General features: G+C 39.1%; 1 protein-coding gene across 2 annotated transcripts; it reads left to right on the top strand.

The window, feature by feature from the left end:
- Nucleotides 1-238: 238 nt before the first annotated feature.
- On the top strand, nt 239-14,303 carry zgc:112332 (uncharacterized protein LOC553712 homolog). 2 transcript variants are annotated; one of them, XM_067378618.1, is made up of 7 exons: nt 239-370; nt 989-1,104; nt 3,662-3,817; nt 3,988-4,092; nt 7,257-7,466; nt 13,470-13,662; nt 13,866-14,303. In XM_067378618.1, exons 1-7 carry the CDS (start codon nt 357-359, stop codon nt 13,966-13,968), a joined length of 897 nt encoding a protein of 298 aa, XP_067234719.1. In that variant the 5' UTR covers nt 239-356; the 3' UTR covers nt 13,969-14,303. The 2 variants fall into 2 exon arrangements, with proteins under 2 accessions (XP_067234719.1, XP_067234720.1); XM_067378619.1 differs by having other exon boundaries at nt 264-370; nt 1,008-1,104; nt 13,866-14,301.
- Nucleotides 14,304-18,287: the final 3,984 nt, after the last annotated feature.

Raw genomic sequence — 18,287 nt, 5'->3', positions numbered from 1 at the left:
CTAGTGGACACACGGGGTCACGGCTTTTGCACAATTTGGCTCATTTTTAACTGGGTGACGTAATTGTATTGTGTATTCTGGTGACGTGTAGCGGAATGTCCAACCTTTCAAAAGAGATTCAATTCAACAAAGCTGCCTTGGAGTTCAAGGCCATCACAGCGAGCACATTCCCGCGAGCGGTGGGTGCACGAACGCTTCACGTTCTTCATATTGATCTCAGACGCGTTTCATTGGCCAGAGGACAGAGCTCTGGGCGGGCGGGGCTTGGATACAGACCACATAGAAATATCTCATTCATAAATTACACAGTCGAGTACTATACTGTCTGCTGAGGGGAGCCAGCCAATATTGGAACAATGCACTCCATAAGGTAAGCAATGCTGTTGCTATAACTGAGTTTGCAAAACTGTATTGGTACAACTTTTCTTTTCTTTTCTTTTCTTTTCTTTTCTTTTCTCCGAAGTGTTCATAACTGGATAAATGAGATCCAATACTGTTCTTAAACAGTATTTTTTTTTTTTAAAACAATATCATTCTTTAAATGCCAATCACTATGCTTGTACTTTACCATATAATGTTGGATTATGAAATTAAATATAGGAGAAAGGGGCTAGTTGTCACATGAGGAAGTTGTCATGAGGGCTGTATCTAAGTCAGCAACTGAGATTTTGAGTCATAAATCCAGTAACATGAATGTTTTAAAAGTGTATGTTGGTTTCAAACAACCTTCTAAATTAAGTTCAATTCTAGCTAAGTACAATATTTATTGGTCAAAGCAATGGTCTGATATTTCTGAAAGTTATATTTTTCTGTGCATTGTTTTTGTGCTTTAATAGACAACTTGCCTGCATTTACTTAACTGCATCTTAATTCCTGAGTAATAACAATGATAAAACAAAATTCACTGGAGTAACAAGTGTGAAAACTAGCCCCGCTCTCTCATAATACTTCACTTTAGGTATTCACTATTATATATAATCAATTCCAGAAATTTCTTCTGTCGTCAGTGGAGCTCTTCTGTACGACTCGATGATAAAACAGTCATAATCACAGGAGCTAATACAGGCATAGGCAAAGAGACAGCGAGAGACCTTTCTAGAAGAGGTAAGAAACTAACAGACCCCATTTTAGTTTTCAGGACATATTACGTCTCGGGCTTGACCTTAAAAGGAAAATGCTGAATGACTTGATTTGTTCTGTTCAGCACATGCTGTGAAAGGCATCGACTGCCAACCTGTTATGAGACAAACCCATGCCATGTGTGATGCCACTCTAATTAGAAGGGGGTATGAGTAGGTAACTGGATTAATTGCAATCTTTCATACTGTATTTCGCACTATTGTTTCTGTTGATAAATTTATTTTGGATCCAGTTTATGCCCTTTAGTTTTTCTCAAATTTCTAACACACAACTCATGAAACAATTCACAAAAACATTTACTCACAACCATAAACACAATCTCACAATCAAACCTCCCATGCCAAACTCAATTATTTCAGTCAAAAACATATTCTCTTTTGTCAGAATCACTCTTTGACCCCAAATAATTTTCATTAGATTACTGTAAAGTGATCTTACAGTAGATGAAAAGCACTAGAGAAAGTTAAAATACCAAAGAATTGAATATGAACTTGGTATGCAACACAGAGTACAGTAATAAATAAATTCAGCATCTTCTACACCTTTGGCCAATTTTCATTACAGTATACAGTACTATAGCAGTTTCTTGGTCTTCTGACTTTTGGCTACAAATACATTTAACAATCACAAGTTTGAGGGTGTGGAACATGTGCTACAGTTTACTGTACATAGACTAGTGAAATGTCCCTCATATTAAGTATGTTACTGTAATACTGTATGTGTAAGTAGTATAAAAACCCTGTAGATGATTCTTTCAGCTCTCTCCAGTGTTAGGATGCATTTTTAAAGCACATAATTATATGTGGCCCTATTTATATGATATTATCCTGAGATCCTGATTGGTGTATCATCAGTTTTGCTACTTAATATTTACTCATGGATGTATGTGTGCTATTTGAGTTCACATTGTGATGCTTCAGTTAATTATATCATGTGTTTTATGAATGAGATCATGGTTAAACTGATGTAAAATTAGGGTATTTTTGTGTAGCGTTTTGCAGAAATCATTGAGAAAATTAGAATGTGTGTGAAAAATTTTGAGAAATGTCTTTATTTTGAGAACTGAATGGATGGTTTGGGAAATTGTGCCAACTGAATCAGTTATGGTGTTTTATTACGAAAGAGGATTAGGGCCAAGCAATAATAAAAAAATAAAACATCTCGAGATTAAAGTTGTTACATTTCGAGAAAAAACTCATTAAATTTCGAGAAAAAAGTCGAAATAAAATGTTGAGAATAAACTCGTTAAATTACGAGAAAAAACGTGTTAAATTTCGAGAAAAAAGTCGAGATAAAATGTTGAGAATAAACTCGTTAAATTACGAGAAAAAACTTGTTAAATTTCAAGAAAAAAGTCGAGATAAAATGTTGAGAATAAAGTCTTTAAATTACGAGAAAAAAGTAGTTAAATTATGAGAACAAATTCGTTAAATTATGAGAAAAAAATTCGCGATAAAATGTTGAGAATAAACTCGTTAAATTACGAGAAAAAACTTGTTAAATTTCGAGAAAAAAGTCGAGAGAAAATGTTGAGAATAAAGTCTTTAAATTACGAGAAAAAAGTAGTTAAATTATGAGAACAAATTCGTTAAATTATGAGAAAAAAATTCGCGATAAAATGTTGAGAATAAACTCGTTAAATTACGAGAAAAAACTTGTTAAATTTCGAGAAAAAAGTCGAGATAAAATGTTGAGAATAAAGTCATTAAATTACGAGAAAAAAGTAGTTAGATTATGAGAACAAATTTGTTAAATTATGAGAAAAAAATTTGCGATAAAATGTTGAGCGAGTTTAACGAGTTTATCCTCAACATTTTATCTCAACCTTTTTCTTGAAATTTAACGAGTTTTTTCTAGTAATTTAATGAGTTTAGTCTCAACATTTTATTTCGACTTTTTTCTCGAAATTTAACACGTTTTTTCTCGAAATTGAACAACTTTAATCTCGAGATGGTTTTATTTTTTTTATTATTGCTTGGCCCTAATCCTCTTCCGTAGTTTTATACATCGAGAAAAACTGTAAAATATTGCAAAAATCAGCATAATCTGGGACTAAAATAACAAGGATAAATCGTACTCAATTTCCTAATGTCAAATGTGATAATTAAAACAGCAAATATTTAATCTTATAATAAACGACAGGCTCTTGGAAGCTTTGAATGCATGCTGATAAATAAACGACAGGATTACAATACTATCTGCCAAAGAGATGTAAAACTGTACACTTTCCCACATGGACCCGCTGAATTCCAACAAAGAAACTCTGACGCTTGCCAGCCAAATTGCTCTGAATAGTATAATAGACGTTCTGCACAGTAATTACCAGGCAAACAGCTATTGTGTTAGCTCATCAGCCTTACATCCCAGTTTAGCACCAAATTAATTATTATGCAAGGACATTTCACAGCAAGGACGTTTGCTGGAATATGTAAACACAATTATTTCAGATCCACGAAGGATATCTGCTCTGTTTTGTGACTGAAAGCACATTTCTATCAGCTTTTCTCTGTGATGTCCTCAGGGGCTCGAGTCATCATGGCCTGTCGAGACCTGGAAAAAGCAGAGGCAGCCAGAGAAGAATTAATGCAGGATTCTGGAAACCAAAACATTGTGGTGAAAAAGCTTGATTTATCAGATACCAAGTCCATCAGAGCATTTGCAGAACTCATAAACAAGGGTGTGTAAGACGTCTGATTATTACTTTAAATGCATTGTTATGTATGCATTTCCTTGGAGTAAGGAAATTAATATAATTATTGTATCAATATTATATATACACATTTATATGAATAGTATTATACAATATTTATGCATTAATGAGTCTTTATTCATATTTTTGTATTTTAGAGGAAAAGCAAGTTAACATCTTGATCAACAATGCTGGAATTATGATGTGCCCATATTCAAAAACTGCAGATGGCTTTGAGATGCAGTTTGGTGTAAACCATTTAGGTAAAGACTTTGTAATTTTACTGTATGTTTTACATTATGTGTTTACATGCACAGCAGGTGAAATAAAGAGATGGGTTTAAGCGCAGCAGCACAGATTTAATGACAAAATTCAAAGATAACAAAATACTCAGGATTTCTAATGAATAACTTATGAACAGAACCAGAACAACTATCAAACACATGGACTAGAACGGACCAAGAACTGAACAAAACAGTTCCTGCTCTCGGTTTGTCTCCTCGGTTACTGATTGACGAGTGCACACCTGATGTAGATTTCTTTCATTAACTTGGTCTATTTAAAGGTATAGTTCACCCAAAAATGATAGTTCACCCCCCCCACCCCACTTGACTAACATAGTAGGGAAAAAACATACTATGGTAGTCAATGGGGGGTGAGATCTGCTTGGCTATTAACATTCTTCCAAATATCGACCTTTGTGTTAAGCGGAACAAAGAAGTTTACACAGGTTTGGAACAACATGAGGGAGAGTAAAAGAGGACAGAATTTTCATTTTTGGGTGAACTATCCCTTTAAATAGACCAAGTTAATGAAAGAAATCAACATCAAGTGTACGCTCGTCAATCAATAACCGAGGAGACAAACCGAGAGCAGGAACAAGGAAACAGAAAATGGAGCAAACCAACTCAGTGTAAAACAAACACAGATAAAACATAACAGAACCCTGACAATTATGATATTATTTCCTGTATTTCCTTTTGAAAAAGGGAGTTTGGCCAGAACATATTGAAGGAATGTTCTTTTTTTTTTCTTTTTTTTTACTAGCCAATGGTCTTTAGTAATATCATGGCCATAAACCAAAATTACATGTGAAATCATTAACATTTCATGAAAAACTTACTTTGCTGCATTCTACAAAATATCTTCCAAAACTTTTTTGAAAGAACTTGAAGGTGCCCAAGAATGCTTTTTCACAAGATGTCATATAAGTCTAAGGTGTCTCCTGAATGTGTCTGTGAAGTTTCAGCTCAAAATACACCATAGATTTTTTTAATTAATTTTTTTAACTGCCTATTTTGGGGCATCATTAACTATACACTGATTTTGGCAGCGCGCCGCCCCTTTAATTCGCCTGCTCCCTGCCACACGAGCTCTCGATTATATTACAGTGCATTTACAAAGTTCACACAGCTAATATAACCCTCAAATGGATCTTTACAAGATGTTTGTCATGCATGCTGTAGGCATGCTTCGAATTATGTGAGTAAAGTATTTATTTTGATGTTTACGTTTGATTCTGAATGAGTTTGAGGCTATGCTCTGTGGCTAATGGCTATTGCTACACTGTTGGAGAGATTTACAAAGAATAAAGTTGTTTATGAATTATACAGACTGCAAGTGTTTAAAAATGAAAATAGCGACGGCTCTTGTCTCTGTGAATACAGTAAGAAACAATGGTAACTTTAACCACATTTAACAGTACATTAGCAACATGCTAATGAAACATTTAGAAAGACAATTTACAAATATCACTAAAAATATCATGCTATCATGGATCATGTCAGTTATTATCGCTCCATCTGCCATTTTTCGCTGTTGTTCTTGCTGGCTTACCTTGTCTGTGCACAGATCCAGACGTTAATACTGCCTTTCCTTGTCTAATACCTTGAACATGAGCTGGCATATATGCAAATATTGAGGTCATACATATTAATGATCCCGACTGTTACGTAACAGTCGGTGTTATGTTGAGATCCGCGTGTTTTTCGGAAGTCTTTTAAACAAATGACATTTATATAAGAAGGAAGAAGAAATGGGGTTTGAAACTCACTGTATGTCTTTTAATGAACTCCTGTTATTTAACTATTCCGAGGTAAATTCAATTTTTGATTCTAGGGCACCTTTAAAGAAGTCTCTTATGCTCAGCAAGGCTGCGTTTATTTGATCAAAACTACAGTAAAAACAGTAATATTGTGAAATATTACTACATTTTATAGTAACTGCTTTCTGTTTTAACATATATTCAAATATAAACCATTACTCCAGTTTCAAGTGTCACATGATCCTTCAGAAATCATTTTAATATGCTGATTTGCTGCTCAAGAAACATTTCCTTTTCTGAAACAAAACAGTTGTGCTGCTTAATATTTTGTGGATACATTTTTCTGAATTCTTTAATGAATAGAAAGTTCACAAGAACATAATTTTATATATATATATATATATATATATATATATATAAATGTCTTTACTGTCATTTTTGATCAATATAATGCATCCTTGATGAATAAAAGTATTAATCTCTTTAAAAAAAACAAGTGTTCATGTAGTATAGTAGATACAATCTATACATACAAAATCCAAATGTCCAAAGCGATTTTTACAAATATCTGCTGCAATATCAAATTATTATCAACATATTTTGATCATTATCAGCATTTTGTTGTAGATGTGAACGCTTATTATGACCCAGGAAAAATTAAGACTATTAGTAAAATTAGATTTCCTGTATCTAATCCAACTAATTTAGTCAATAAGAGTGACTTCTTTTAAATTAAGCACAAATTGTGTTTGATTATAGACTACCTCTATGTATAAGGCAACATTGTTTCACACAGGAAGTCTCAGACTTCCAACCAGTGTGGAGTAGTGACGCTCTAAATTGACAGTGCATGCCATTTAATTGTTTAACAGCCCAAGCTGGCTTCCTGTTGGAACCTAAACACACATATAGTACACATCCTTTCCATATACATCCACTTCCATGCATTTCTTGGGTAATAGACAAATAAGCCAAAGAGGCATCAACAGGACATGAGGGACAATGAAACGCTGTAAGATTCTAAGAACATCCTGTGCCCGTTTTTGTGCTTCTGTATCTCTGTCTAGCCATTACATCATGCTTATAGAACATGTTGCTCTTCTTAGAGTTGTGCACAACCCCTACTGATTGTATTAATGCTGATTTGTCATTTTCACTTCCTATATTTTCAATGTATAATTGGCTGTCTGGCCGAATGAACTTTGTATATTGGTTGAACCTGCACTCTTTGTGTCTGAGTCTTCCATTTGATACCTGCTTTTCTGTGCTGGATCACTCAACCCGAACAGATCTTTTTGAATTGTATTATTAAGTTGAATTATTAGATTCTAACAAAGGTCAAACAACCCCTGACTATTTTTATCTCCTCCAAACTACCAACAGGTCATTTTCTGCTCACCTACCTTCTGTTGGACCTCCTCAAGAAATCAACCCCCTCCAGGATCGTCAATGTGGCTTCTGTGGCCCATACGTGGGGCAGCATCCTTCTGGATGACATAAACAGTGAGAAGGGTTACTCTCCACGGAGGGCTTATGGCCAGAGCAAACTAGCTAACATCCTCTGCACACGCTCCTTGGCTAAAAGACTGCAGGGTATGTGACCTTCATAGCAAGGCTATCTATGCCCGACTAAACATGATCCTGTCCTGAACACTGCTTGATAATGGTATTTATGCGAGTACAACGTGACATTAAAGTTGACATGAAACGGTTTCTCAAATAAGAAAAAAAAAGTAGGACGGGACTTGAATTTGTCTATCAGAAATTGATTGGATAGTTGGATTGTTGTGTTTTGCTATTGGTCGATCTTATGTGATTGACAGGTTGTCCCGCCCTTGCGCGTAAATGCATCATCAGAGAAGAGATGTCGCTGCAAGACGGAGGGGGACTTTTTATGAGGGCACATAAATGACCAAAAAATAATGGAATACACGGATAAATCATTTATAATATGGCAAAATTCCACAGAAAACAAGAATTGTCAATTTTTTTGGTTTCATGGTGACTTAAAGGGATAGTTCACCCAAAAATGAAAATTTGATGTTTATCTGCTTACCCCCAGTGCATCCAAGATGTAGGTGACATTTTTTCTGCAGTGATGTCTGATCGCACTCTGACAACTGTAGTGATGTCTCGCGCATATACTTCAATGAGTGTCAGAAATCACTGCTGTTGACAGAGCGCGATCAGACATCACTGAAGGAGTCCTGAACGGAGTTGGACATAGTGGTGTATTAGAGGTAAAAAATTATATAAATACTGTTCAGTTTCTCGCACAAACCGATCGTTTCGTGTCTTAGGACATTAATGTGTTGTCACGAGCCGCAGGGTTTCATTTGGATTTGTCTAAGCAAGAGTTATTCACTCTTATAGATGAAGTTCCCATCAACCGCCATTATTTGAATCGACTGAAGAAAAAATGTCACCTACATCTTGGATGCACTGGGGGTAAGCAGATAAACATAAAATTTTCATTTTTGGGTGAACTATCCCTTTAAGGCTGATTTATTCTTCTGCGTCGGACCTACGCCGGAGCCTCTGCGCCGTAGGCTATGCGTCTGTTTTCATTTATTCTTCTGCGTCGTTGTCCGCGTCGACGTGCATGCAGACCACTAGGAGGCAGTGTCCGCGGTCATGTTGAGTATCAAAACAAAAGCCGAAGAAGAAGCAGCTCGTCATGTACGTTGTCGTTGGAAGCTTACAAACAGAAACGGCAGAAAAGCGGCAAATAGGTAATGACTTTTGTTGCAGTTTGACTGCATGTGTCCTCTGAAACAGAGTGTTTTTCATTCATGGTGAAGTTGAAAGTGCTCACTCTTCTCCGAGTGCTCCGCGCCAGTTTTTTGACCCGAGGGAGGGGTTCTAGCAGACCAATCAGAGCGCTTGCGGTCCGCGTAGTTACGGCTACGGCACGTCAGGCTACGTCGTATGCTACACACAGCCTACGCCGTAGCTACGGCGTACACTCGACGCAGAAGTATAAATCAGCCTTTAAAATGTGATATTTTCCCCTGTGACTTTACATAATCTCAGTCAAAACCAGCACACACAGTGGCAGAGGAAGGCGCTCGGTCAGAACTGACCTCTGTGTTTGTCTCTAAGGATGCAGGATTGTCCTAAGCATGTGGAGAATGTCCTGTTTCTGTGCTTGTCACTGATTGTCATTCATGTGACAATTCAAACTCGAGATCTAATAACAGATGACCTGTGATCTGTTCAGAATAGCCACACAGAGATCACATGAGGTTCTGTACCAAAGAACAGGAAAAGTAGTTCTCACCAGTAATAAAAATAATTCTCTATGTGCACCATTGGAGATTTATACAGATTGTGAAGGATTTTTCATGCAGTTTAACTTTGACAGAGATGGAAATAACTAATATAATACTGTTTGAATCAACCATTTCATTAACCGTTTAAAGACTGTGTCATATTTTTAGTATAATTCTAAACCTGTCCACCTTCAAGTCTTAGTACACGTCTTTTAGCTGTGAATTTTTTACTGATGGAACGTTTATATATACATCTCTTAATCATTGTTTTTTTTTTTTTTTAGCCTAAATTATTAGCCTATATGTTTTGGTCCCCATGTCAGAATTTAATCTTACCTTTTTGGCCATAAAAATATAAACTTTCCCTTTTGTGAGCCCCTATATCATACATTATGTACCATAAAAGCCTAATGTATCAAATATGATAATCAGAAAAAAAAAACATGCAAACTTTAAGATTCTTTTTGTCTAAGGTTTCAATAAACTGTTACACATTTCAAAATGGATAAATGAATAAGTAAATAAATTTGTAGCAAGTTGAAAACGTAAAACAGTGTAGTCTGATTTCTGAACAAACAAATCTGTCATTTCTTTTTAGTGAAACAAAAACATGTTGTGAAACAACAAAGTGTCATGAAAAATACCATGGTATCACCATGTTTTTTTGTTTTTTGTTTTGGGATAAAATACCATTGTTTTATACTGAACTGTGGCCATAATCACGTTTTTGAACATGTATCAAAGCATGATTTGAAAATGTCATTAAAGGGATAGTTCACCCAAAAATGAAAATTACCCCATAATTTACTCACCCTCAAGCCATCCTAGGTGTATATGACTTTCTTCTTTCAGCAAAACACAATCAGAGTTATATTAAAAATATCCTGGTTCTTCTATGCTTTATAATGGTAGTGAATGGAGGATGAGATTTTGAAGCCCACAAAAAAGCATCCATCCATCATAAAATGTACTCCACAAGGCTGCGGGGGTTAATAAAGGCCTTCTGAAGCGAATAGATGCATTTGAGTAAGACAAATATCCTTATTTAAATAATTATAAAGTAAAATACAGCCTAAAAAGTGTTAACTTCCGCGACGTAGTACACAATGCCATGACATTCTACGCTACGCAATGACGTACCACTCTATGTCCTCCATTATAACACGTAGTATGTCTTGTCATTGTGTACTACTTAACACTTTTTAGATGCAAGTCGAATGCGTATGTGTTACAGATCCCTTGTTCTCCTAGACTCCATTTCCCAAGATCCTCCTGTTCTCCACACCTGCACTCACTTCCCTCGTCATCTCCCTATCATCACGGATCACCTGCACCTGGACTCTATTGTTAGCACTCCCTTTATATGACACTCACTCCCTTCACTCCTTGTCCGTTCTGAATGTTGTTTACTGTGTATGTTGGCGTTCCTTACCTTTGTTACATTAAAAGCATTATATTATTGTGGAAATCCGCATCTGCCTCATCTCTCAACCAGCATACCGTAACAGAAGAACGGACCTAAAACGACCGGATTTTCCACAGGGAAAAGAAAAAAAAATAATAAAAAAAAAATAATGGAGACTTTCACCGGCTCCCTGGATCCAGCTCCTCCAACGCCTCTCACCCTGACAGCCGGCGATCGCCTTATCGGACTCCTGCAGGTAGGTCGTTCGCTGGAGAGGTATGTGGAGGAGTTCGTTGAGCTCGCTTATTTGTCTGACTGGCCTGAAGCAGTTTTGATCTCCCTGTTTCTGGATGGACTAGATGATGACACCATCCGTTTTAGTGAACCCGATTATCGTTTCTCCTTAAGCGAAACCATAAATTCCATTTTATGGTTAAATGATTCCAAATTTATCGTGGATTGGGTTCAGGATGGGTGTCTGTCTCTAGTCCATCCAGAGACACGGTTGGCCGGGCCAGTCAGTCAACCTCCGGCTTCCTCTGCATACCTCCAGTATCTCCAGAGCCCGCTCCAGTATCTTCAGAGCCCGCTCCCGTCCCTACGGGGATTCTAATTGTGTTTGAGGGCATGGATTGGCCCTCTGCTCCAGTCTCCGCCGCCGAGCAAAGTTCTCCAGTCTCCGCCGCCGAGCAAAGTTCTCCAGTCTCCGCCGCCGAGCAAAGTTCTCCAGTCTCCGCCGCCGAGCAAAGTTCTCCAGTCTCCGCCGCCGAGCAAAGTTCTCCAGTCTCCGCCGCCGAGCAAAGTTCTCCAGTCTCCGCCGCCGAGCAAAGTTCTCCAGTCTCCGCCGCCGAGCCCTCAGCTCCAGCCGCCGCCGCCGAGCCCTCAGCTCCAGCCGCCGCCGCCGAGCCCTCCGCTCCAGCCGCCGCCGCCGAGCCCTCCGCTCCAGCCGCCGCCGCCGAGCCCTCAGCTCCAGCCGCCGCCGCCGAGCCCTCAGCTCCAGCCGCCGCCGCCGAGCCCTCCGCTCCAGCCGCCGCCGCCTAGCCCTCAGCTGCATCCGCCGCCGCCGAGCCCTCCGCTCCAGCCGCCGCCGCCGAGCCCTCCGCTCCAGCCGCCGCCGCCGAGCCCTCCGCTCCAGCCGCCGCCGCCGAGCCCTCCGCTCCAGCCGCCGCCGCCGAGCCCTCCGCTCCAGCCGCCGCCGCCGAGCCCTCCGCTCCAGCCGCCGCCGCCGAGCCCTCCGCTCCAGCCGCCGCCGCCGAGCCCTCCGCTCCAGCCGCCGCCGCCGCCGAACCAACTGCTCACTTCTGGACTGCACTCCTCCGTCTCTGCTCCGTCCCTCAGTTCCAGTTGGCCTCCTCACTCCCCCCGGTGTTCACTTTGTTGTATGTCGTCTGTCTTCTACTACGGCCTTCTGGAGCCCCGGCTGCGCTTCGGTCGGCGGAGCCGTGGATTCCGCCATCTCCCGCCGGTCCTTCAGCGCCGCCTGGGCTCGACGGCTTCAAGGCTTCGGCCCCTGACCCTCCATGGCTGCCCTCGGCCCCTGACCCTCCATGGCTGCCCACGGCTCCTGACCCGCCATGGCAGCCCACGGCTCCTGACCCGCCATGGCAGCCCACGGCTCCTGACCCGCCATGGCAGCCCACGGCTCCTGACCCGCCATGGCGTTTGAGCCCGCCCTGGAGACCTCCACTCCAGTCTGCTCTTCCCCCTGCTCCGGCTTGAGGTCTCCAGGGCGCCCACCCCCCTCCCGGTTGTTACATCTACGGCGCGAGGACGCGCCTACCGGGAGGGGGAGGTACTGTTACAGATCCCTTGTTCTCCTAGACTCCATTTCCCAAGATCCTCCTGTTCTCCACACCTGCACTCACTTCCCTCGTCATCTCCCTATCATCACGGATCACCTGCACCTGGACTCTATTGTTAGCACTCCCTTTATATGACACTCACTCCCTTCACTCCTTGTCCGTTCTGAATGTTGTTTACTGTGTATGTTGGCATTCCTTACCTTTGTTACATTAAAAGCATTATATTATTGTGGAAATCCGCATCTGCCTCATCTCTCAACCAGCATACCGTAACAGTATGGCTGTCGTGCCGGAAGCTCATTATTTTACTTTATAAAGATTTAAATAAGGATATTTGTCTTACACAAACACATGGATTTTCTTCAGAAGGCTTTTATTAACCCCCTGGAGCCACATGGAGTACATTTATGGTGGATGGATGCACTTTTTTTGGCTTCAAAATCTCATCCTCCAATCATTCCCATTATAAAGCTTGGAAGATGATATTTTAATATAACTCTGATTGTGTTTGGTTGAAAGAAGAAAGTCATATACACCTAGGATGGCTTGAGGGTAAGTAAAGAACAGGGTGAACTATCCCTTTTACGCACTGCAATACTTGATACCATCACTTTACCATGGGAATTTCCGGTAACAATTTTCAATAAGGATCATTAGTTAACTACATAAGTTAACATGAACTAATAATTAACTGCACTTATACAGCATTTATTAATCTTTGTTTATGTTAATTTCAGCATTTACTAATACATTATTAAAATCTTGTTAACATTAGTTAATGCACTGTGAACTAACATGAACATACAATGAACAACTGTATTTTCATTAACTATAGTAAATACAGTAACAAATGTATTGCTCGTGGTTAGTTCATGTTAGTTAATACATTAACTAATGTTTAACTAATGAACCTTAATGTAAAGTGTTACCAAATTTCCCTTCAGTAACGAAGGATTTAATCCAAGACTTATGTCTATTAAAACAATTCTGTTCCTAATTATAGCAGTACCAAAAAAGAAAACCCAACCATATTAATCATTGGTTTAGTTGTTTTACGCAGATGTGCGTAATCTATTAAAAAATGAAATATGATAATGAAATATGGTCATGTTCCTAGGCAGTGGTGTGACTGTGTACTCCCTCCATCCTGGTGTGGTGCAGTCAGAGCTGTTTAGGAACCTCAGCAAGCCTGTGCAGATTGCAGTCAAGGTCTTCAGCCCCTTCACCAAGACCACCGTTCAGGGGGCCCAGACAACCATCTACTGCGCTGTGGAGCCGGAGCTGGACAAAGAGAGCGGAGGATATTACAGGTACTGAACAAAGTATTATGGAAAATAAATAGCACAACAGAATTCTTACTCCAATTTATTTTCACATCCCAAAATGCACACCTTTTAATTTGCATTAATTTGCATAATGTGTTTAGGGTAGACATACAATAGATATTTTCTATAGCTGCATTAATGATAACTAAGAAAGTGTCATTTCTAAAGCTGAGGATCTTTGTTTCCAGTGACTGTGCCCCAGCTCAGTGTTCAAGAGAAGCTTCAGATGATGAAATGGCTCAGAAACTCTGGGAACTCAGCTGTCAGATGCTCAGCATTACATGGGAATGATGGAGCGCTGTGGGACAGTGATACTCTTATGCGAGTGGAATGAAAGCTTTTTACTAATGTCATAGATAATGAAAACTGTAGTAATCATACAATGCATGACTGAATCAGCACTGTTTTATATTGTACATTGTATACTCTTTTTTTTTTAATGCCCTTGGCTGTGCTGTTATAATTTCAATAGACATGCTATGAATTTAAAATGTATTTTGGTCTATTAAATCCTTTTATTTTATGAATTTGCATTTTTTGGTGTTGTTTTTTGCTGAAAAACTGTTGTAATATCCACAGTTAATGAACTTTCTCAGGATATTTGCCATTCTGCTATCTTGTAGCGTGGAATCCCTTAGTTCGGAGCCCCTAAAGCAGTGGTCACCAACCTTTTTAATCCCAAGATCCCTGACTTCGACCTTAAGATCTACTTGAGACAGCCCAGATTGTATTTAGTATTTTTTTCATGGCCAATTTAGATTCTGATTTATTTATTTATTTTTTACAAGCAAATTGGCTAATTCTGATACTGGTTGCAGATATTTATTATTAATATTATTATAATAAACAAAAATATAGCCATTACAAATTAGTGGTAACCACTGCTTTTTAATCACAATCCAAACAAAGATGCTACACACGTTGCATGAGCAGTTGTTTTTCATTTGAATTAGATTTAATTTCAAGATTTAAAGCAAAAACAGAACGGTCTGACTTCATCTTTGAGAAATTATGCTACACACACACAAAAAAAGCTTGAAACAAAAACAGCAGGCTGAATGAGACGCAAATTCACTCTCTGACAGCAGGTGGCGCTTATGGAACAGCAGTGATACAGCGTTTCCTTGGTTACCGTTGTAAACAAAGCTGAACTGCGCTACTTTATTCTGAAGTAAGAGGAAAAACAAAATGCCTTTGCCATTGAAATTCAATATTTATATTTTCTTACTATATTTCGAGCATCCTGAACAGTGAGCGGCTCTGTCTGCTACAGAATTTTCTCCTCTTCGCTTCTGTCTTCAGCGTCTCTGGCCTCTTGTTAACGGCCGTTTACAGACTCAGACATGAGGTGGGCTATTTACTTTATCACTGTCCCAGTAGCTCCCGAAAATAACAGAAAAATAAATGCAAAAATACAGTACAAAGACTGGAGAAATGTATTTTTGTGTTTCTGTTATTTTCGCGAGCTACTGGAACAGTGATAAAGATCGACGGGTTGGCGACCACTGCCCTAAAGGGACAAAGTGGTGGTAAAAATATGATATAATAATATTATAGGCTGTCTCCGAAATCGCATACCCTCTTGAGTAGTTTCTTATTTTGAAAAATTATTCGCGAACGTTAAAAAAGTATGTTCTTTGAGTGTGTGTAGTATTAATGTAATCTGGATGTACTACATTCTCCATGCTGTCATTATCACGTGACCTACCAGCGTCAGTTATGCTGCATTCACGTCACCTCGTATTAACCGGAATTCTTGAGATAACAACACGTGACGTTATATTCGGAGCTGTTCACGACCTTTTGGTCCTTGGACTGGGAATTATGCGTTTCCATGGCACCACTATCAACGCCTAAATGAATCAGTGGTCAGGTGGTACAGCGGCCACGTGGTACATGTGGGAGCTTTCAGAAAACTCCCAGCTTACAAGCTGTAATTACGAGCTCTACGAGGACGTGAACGCTTTTTACAAGCTAGAAACCCGTATCTACAGGAATTACGAGGCCACGTGAACGCACCTTTACTCCGCTTCACCGCTATTCACAAACAAGTACAGGTCTCTGCAGGACATTAATGATTGATAGGCGAGGCCATAAACAGAGGGGCGTTTTTGAGAGCGTTACCTGATTTGCCCACGTCAGAGTGTGTGTAGGGTTTAGGGGTGGGGTCGGGTGAAGGGGATCATTTTCATTGTATGATATATAAACACCCACCAGTTTGAAAACACCCACAAATACAGAAACGCCCACTTTTGTTCCGCAGAGACCTCATAAGGCCCTTTCATACAGGACGCGGCATGCGCTGCGCTCGCCGCTGGGTTCAGCGCAGCCCTTCAGATACAAAGCGATTTGCGCTGCGCTGGCCAGAGCACAGTAGGCGGAATTTTCCAAACATGTAGCGGGAGTTTTATACATAGTCACTTGATCGTTGTTCCACCTTTCGGTCAGCAGTAAAGTATATGTCCCGGGATGTGCTAAGAAGTGAGCAATAGCAATAGCCCTGCTTGTAAGAAGAAGAAAGAAAGCAGCTCTTGACAATGTCTGTCATGTCTCCATGACACAGCTTTTCTCCCGATGTCAATATACGACCAACAAACTTGTATTGTATAGCTCTGGAAATTCCAACACAGTAAATAGCTGTTCGTCCATTTTGCTTTCCGATTGTTTGGATGCCCGTTGCTATTGGTCGCGCGGGTAATCGTCACAGAGCTCAGCGGCAAAAGTTGAACTATTTGAACTAAGCTGCGCTCCGCTGCGTCTGCGCTTTGGTCGACGCAGTTCTCGCGCGGCGCAAGCCATTGAAACAAATGGGTTTCATAGCGCAGCGCATACTGCGTCCTGTGTTAAAGGGCCAATACTCTTCACAAATCCTCTCCCGTGGCCTCATGAGATGATGAATCGTGATGAATGCACACTTCAGGAAGTAGTAGGTCATCCGGCGACTTTTTGCCTGGATTCCACAACTGGTAAAATACAACATATATGAGACAATACAACATTTACTGTTTATTTCATTTGAAAAACGTTCTATTGCGCTTCTGATTTGGCAGGGAAATTGGCAGATTTGGGGTGTGTAAGATGTGAAGGATTCTATGGTCCAGTTAGTATTTTCACCCCATAATGGCGGCCGCGCTACCTAGTGGCTGTTACCCAAAAATGATCAGAGTGTCGCCTCTTGGGTTCTAACCTCTTTGGTAGAACTTTGCTTGCAAACGCAGTTTCTCGGAGGAATGCAAACATTTTGTGAGCAAACAAAAAGTTTCTTGGTGGAACGCAAAAGCCTAATTTTTTCTTCCATCTCATATTTTTTAAGTCACCATGTCCGTACATTACAGTACATTAGTCCCCAATAAGTTAACGTTACTGAATGCATTAACTAACAATGAGCAATACATTTCTGACATTACTTGTTATTTGTTTTTAACGTTATTTAATAAAAACTAAACTGTTCATTGTTAGTTAGGCTACTATTAGCTCAGGACCATAAGGCCTAAATAATTTTAACAGATAGGCCTGCTTGATTATAATAATGTATTAGTAAACGTAAAAATTAACTAGCAATGAAAAAGTAAATTGTTTAGGTAAACTGTTTGCAAATTCACTTTATATGTTGGTGGATCCAAAATAGTCAATATTCATATTCATGTATTTTATTCATATTTATGTTCATTATTTATGGCATATGATTTATCAAGTTTACTTTTGATTTCATATATTTATGTACTCCTACTTTATATTTTAATTCTCATCATATTTTCAAGTATTTACTTGTTATTGTACCCTTATGGTTATTCTTCTGGTATCTTTAAGAATATGTATGCTTGCTATATCCAATTGTTCTTCAAGTGTTCCATTGTGACGGGTCATATTAATAATAATAATAATCCTTACATTTATATAGCGCTTTTCTGGGCACTCAAAGCGCTTTACATATTGAAGGGGGAATCTCCTCAACCACCACCAATTTTGACATGATTGTGCACAATATGTCTGTTATTATTTCAGCTGACATGTAATAATGTAAGATTTGCAAAATATTTTATATTTTCATATATTTCCCTATTTCTATTTTCATCTATTTTTACATTTCACCAATCTATGACATAATGGGTAAATTAAATTCATCTGACCTTTTCTGATCATCGAAAACAAGGTTTGAGTAAATTTCCATAAAATGGGCTGAGTCGTTGATAGAGAGTTTTTTCTTCCTTTGCTTTTTTGTCCTTTGCTCTCCCTGCTCTTCTGCTTCATCTCTCCTATCTACAGATATCTTAATTATTGTTCTTTCTTTCTGTATATTCCGAACTTATTAACTATTAGAAACAATACTCTGGATTTTTACTTATTTCTGATTGTTACTTTACCTTTTGGTTTTATTAAATATTTTCATTATCATTTAAAGTTTGTGTGTGAGGCTAAGTTTAATTGCAATGAATAAATATTTTTTCTTCAACGTCATCAACAGCCTGGATCTCATTTTCTCAAGTTTTTGCAATATATATATATATATATTGCAAAAAATATACACGTCTACAATGCTTTATCTAGCTCTAATGATGATGTGGACAAGTTGCTGCACTCTAAACTCCAGTCGCTAGATGGCAGTGAGC

This window comes from Chanodichthys erythropterus, chromosome 23 (assembly GCF_024489055.1).
Source record: "Chanodichthys erythropterus isolate Z2021 chromosome 23, ASM2448905v1, whole genome shotgun sequence".
NCBI classification, from domain to species: domain Eukaryota; kingdom Metazoa; phylum Chordata; class Actinopteri; order Cypriniformes; family Xenocyprididae; genus Chanodichthys; species Chanodichthys erythropterus.
Note: the sequence above shows the minus strand (reverse complement) of the source record. Positions and strands in the feature narration are given on the sequence as shown.

Excerpts from the sequence above, each read along its gene's own strand:
- zgc:112332 (XM_067378618.1), top strand. Across the intron at positions 4,093-7,256 it reads GTTTGGTGTAAACCATTTAG|GTCATTTTCTGCTCACCTAC; the intron begins GTAAAGACTTTG and ends AACTACCAACAG. Across the intron at positions 13,663-13,865 it reads GAGAGCGGAGGATATTACAG|TGACTGTGCCCCAGCTCAGT; the intron begins GTACTGAACAAA and ends CTTTGTTTCCAG.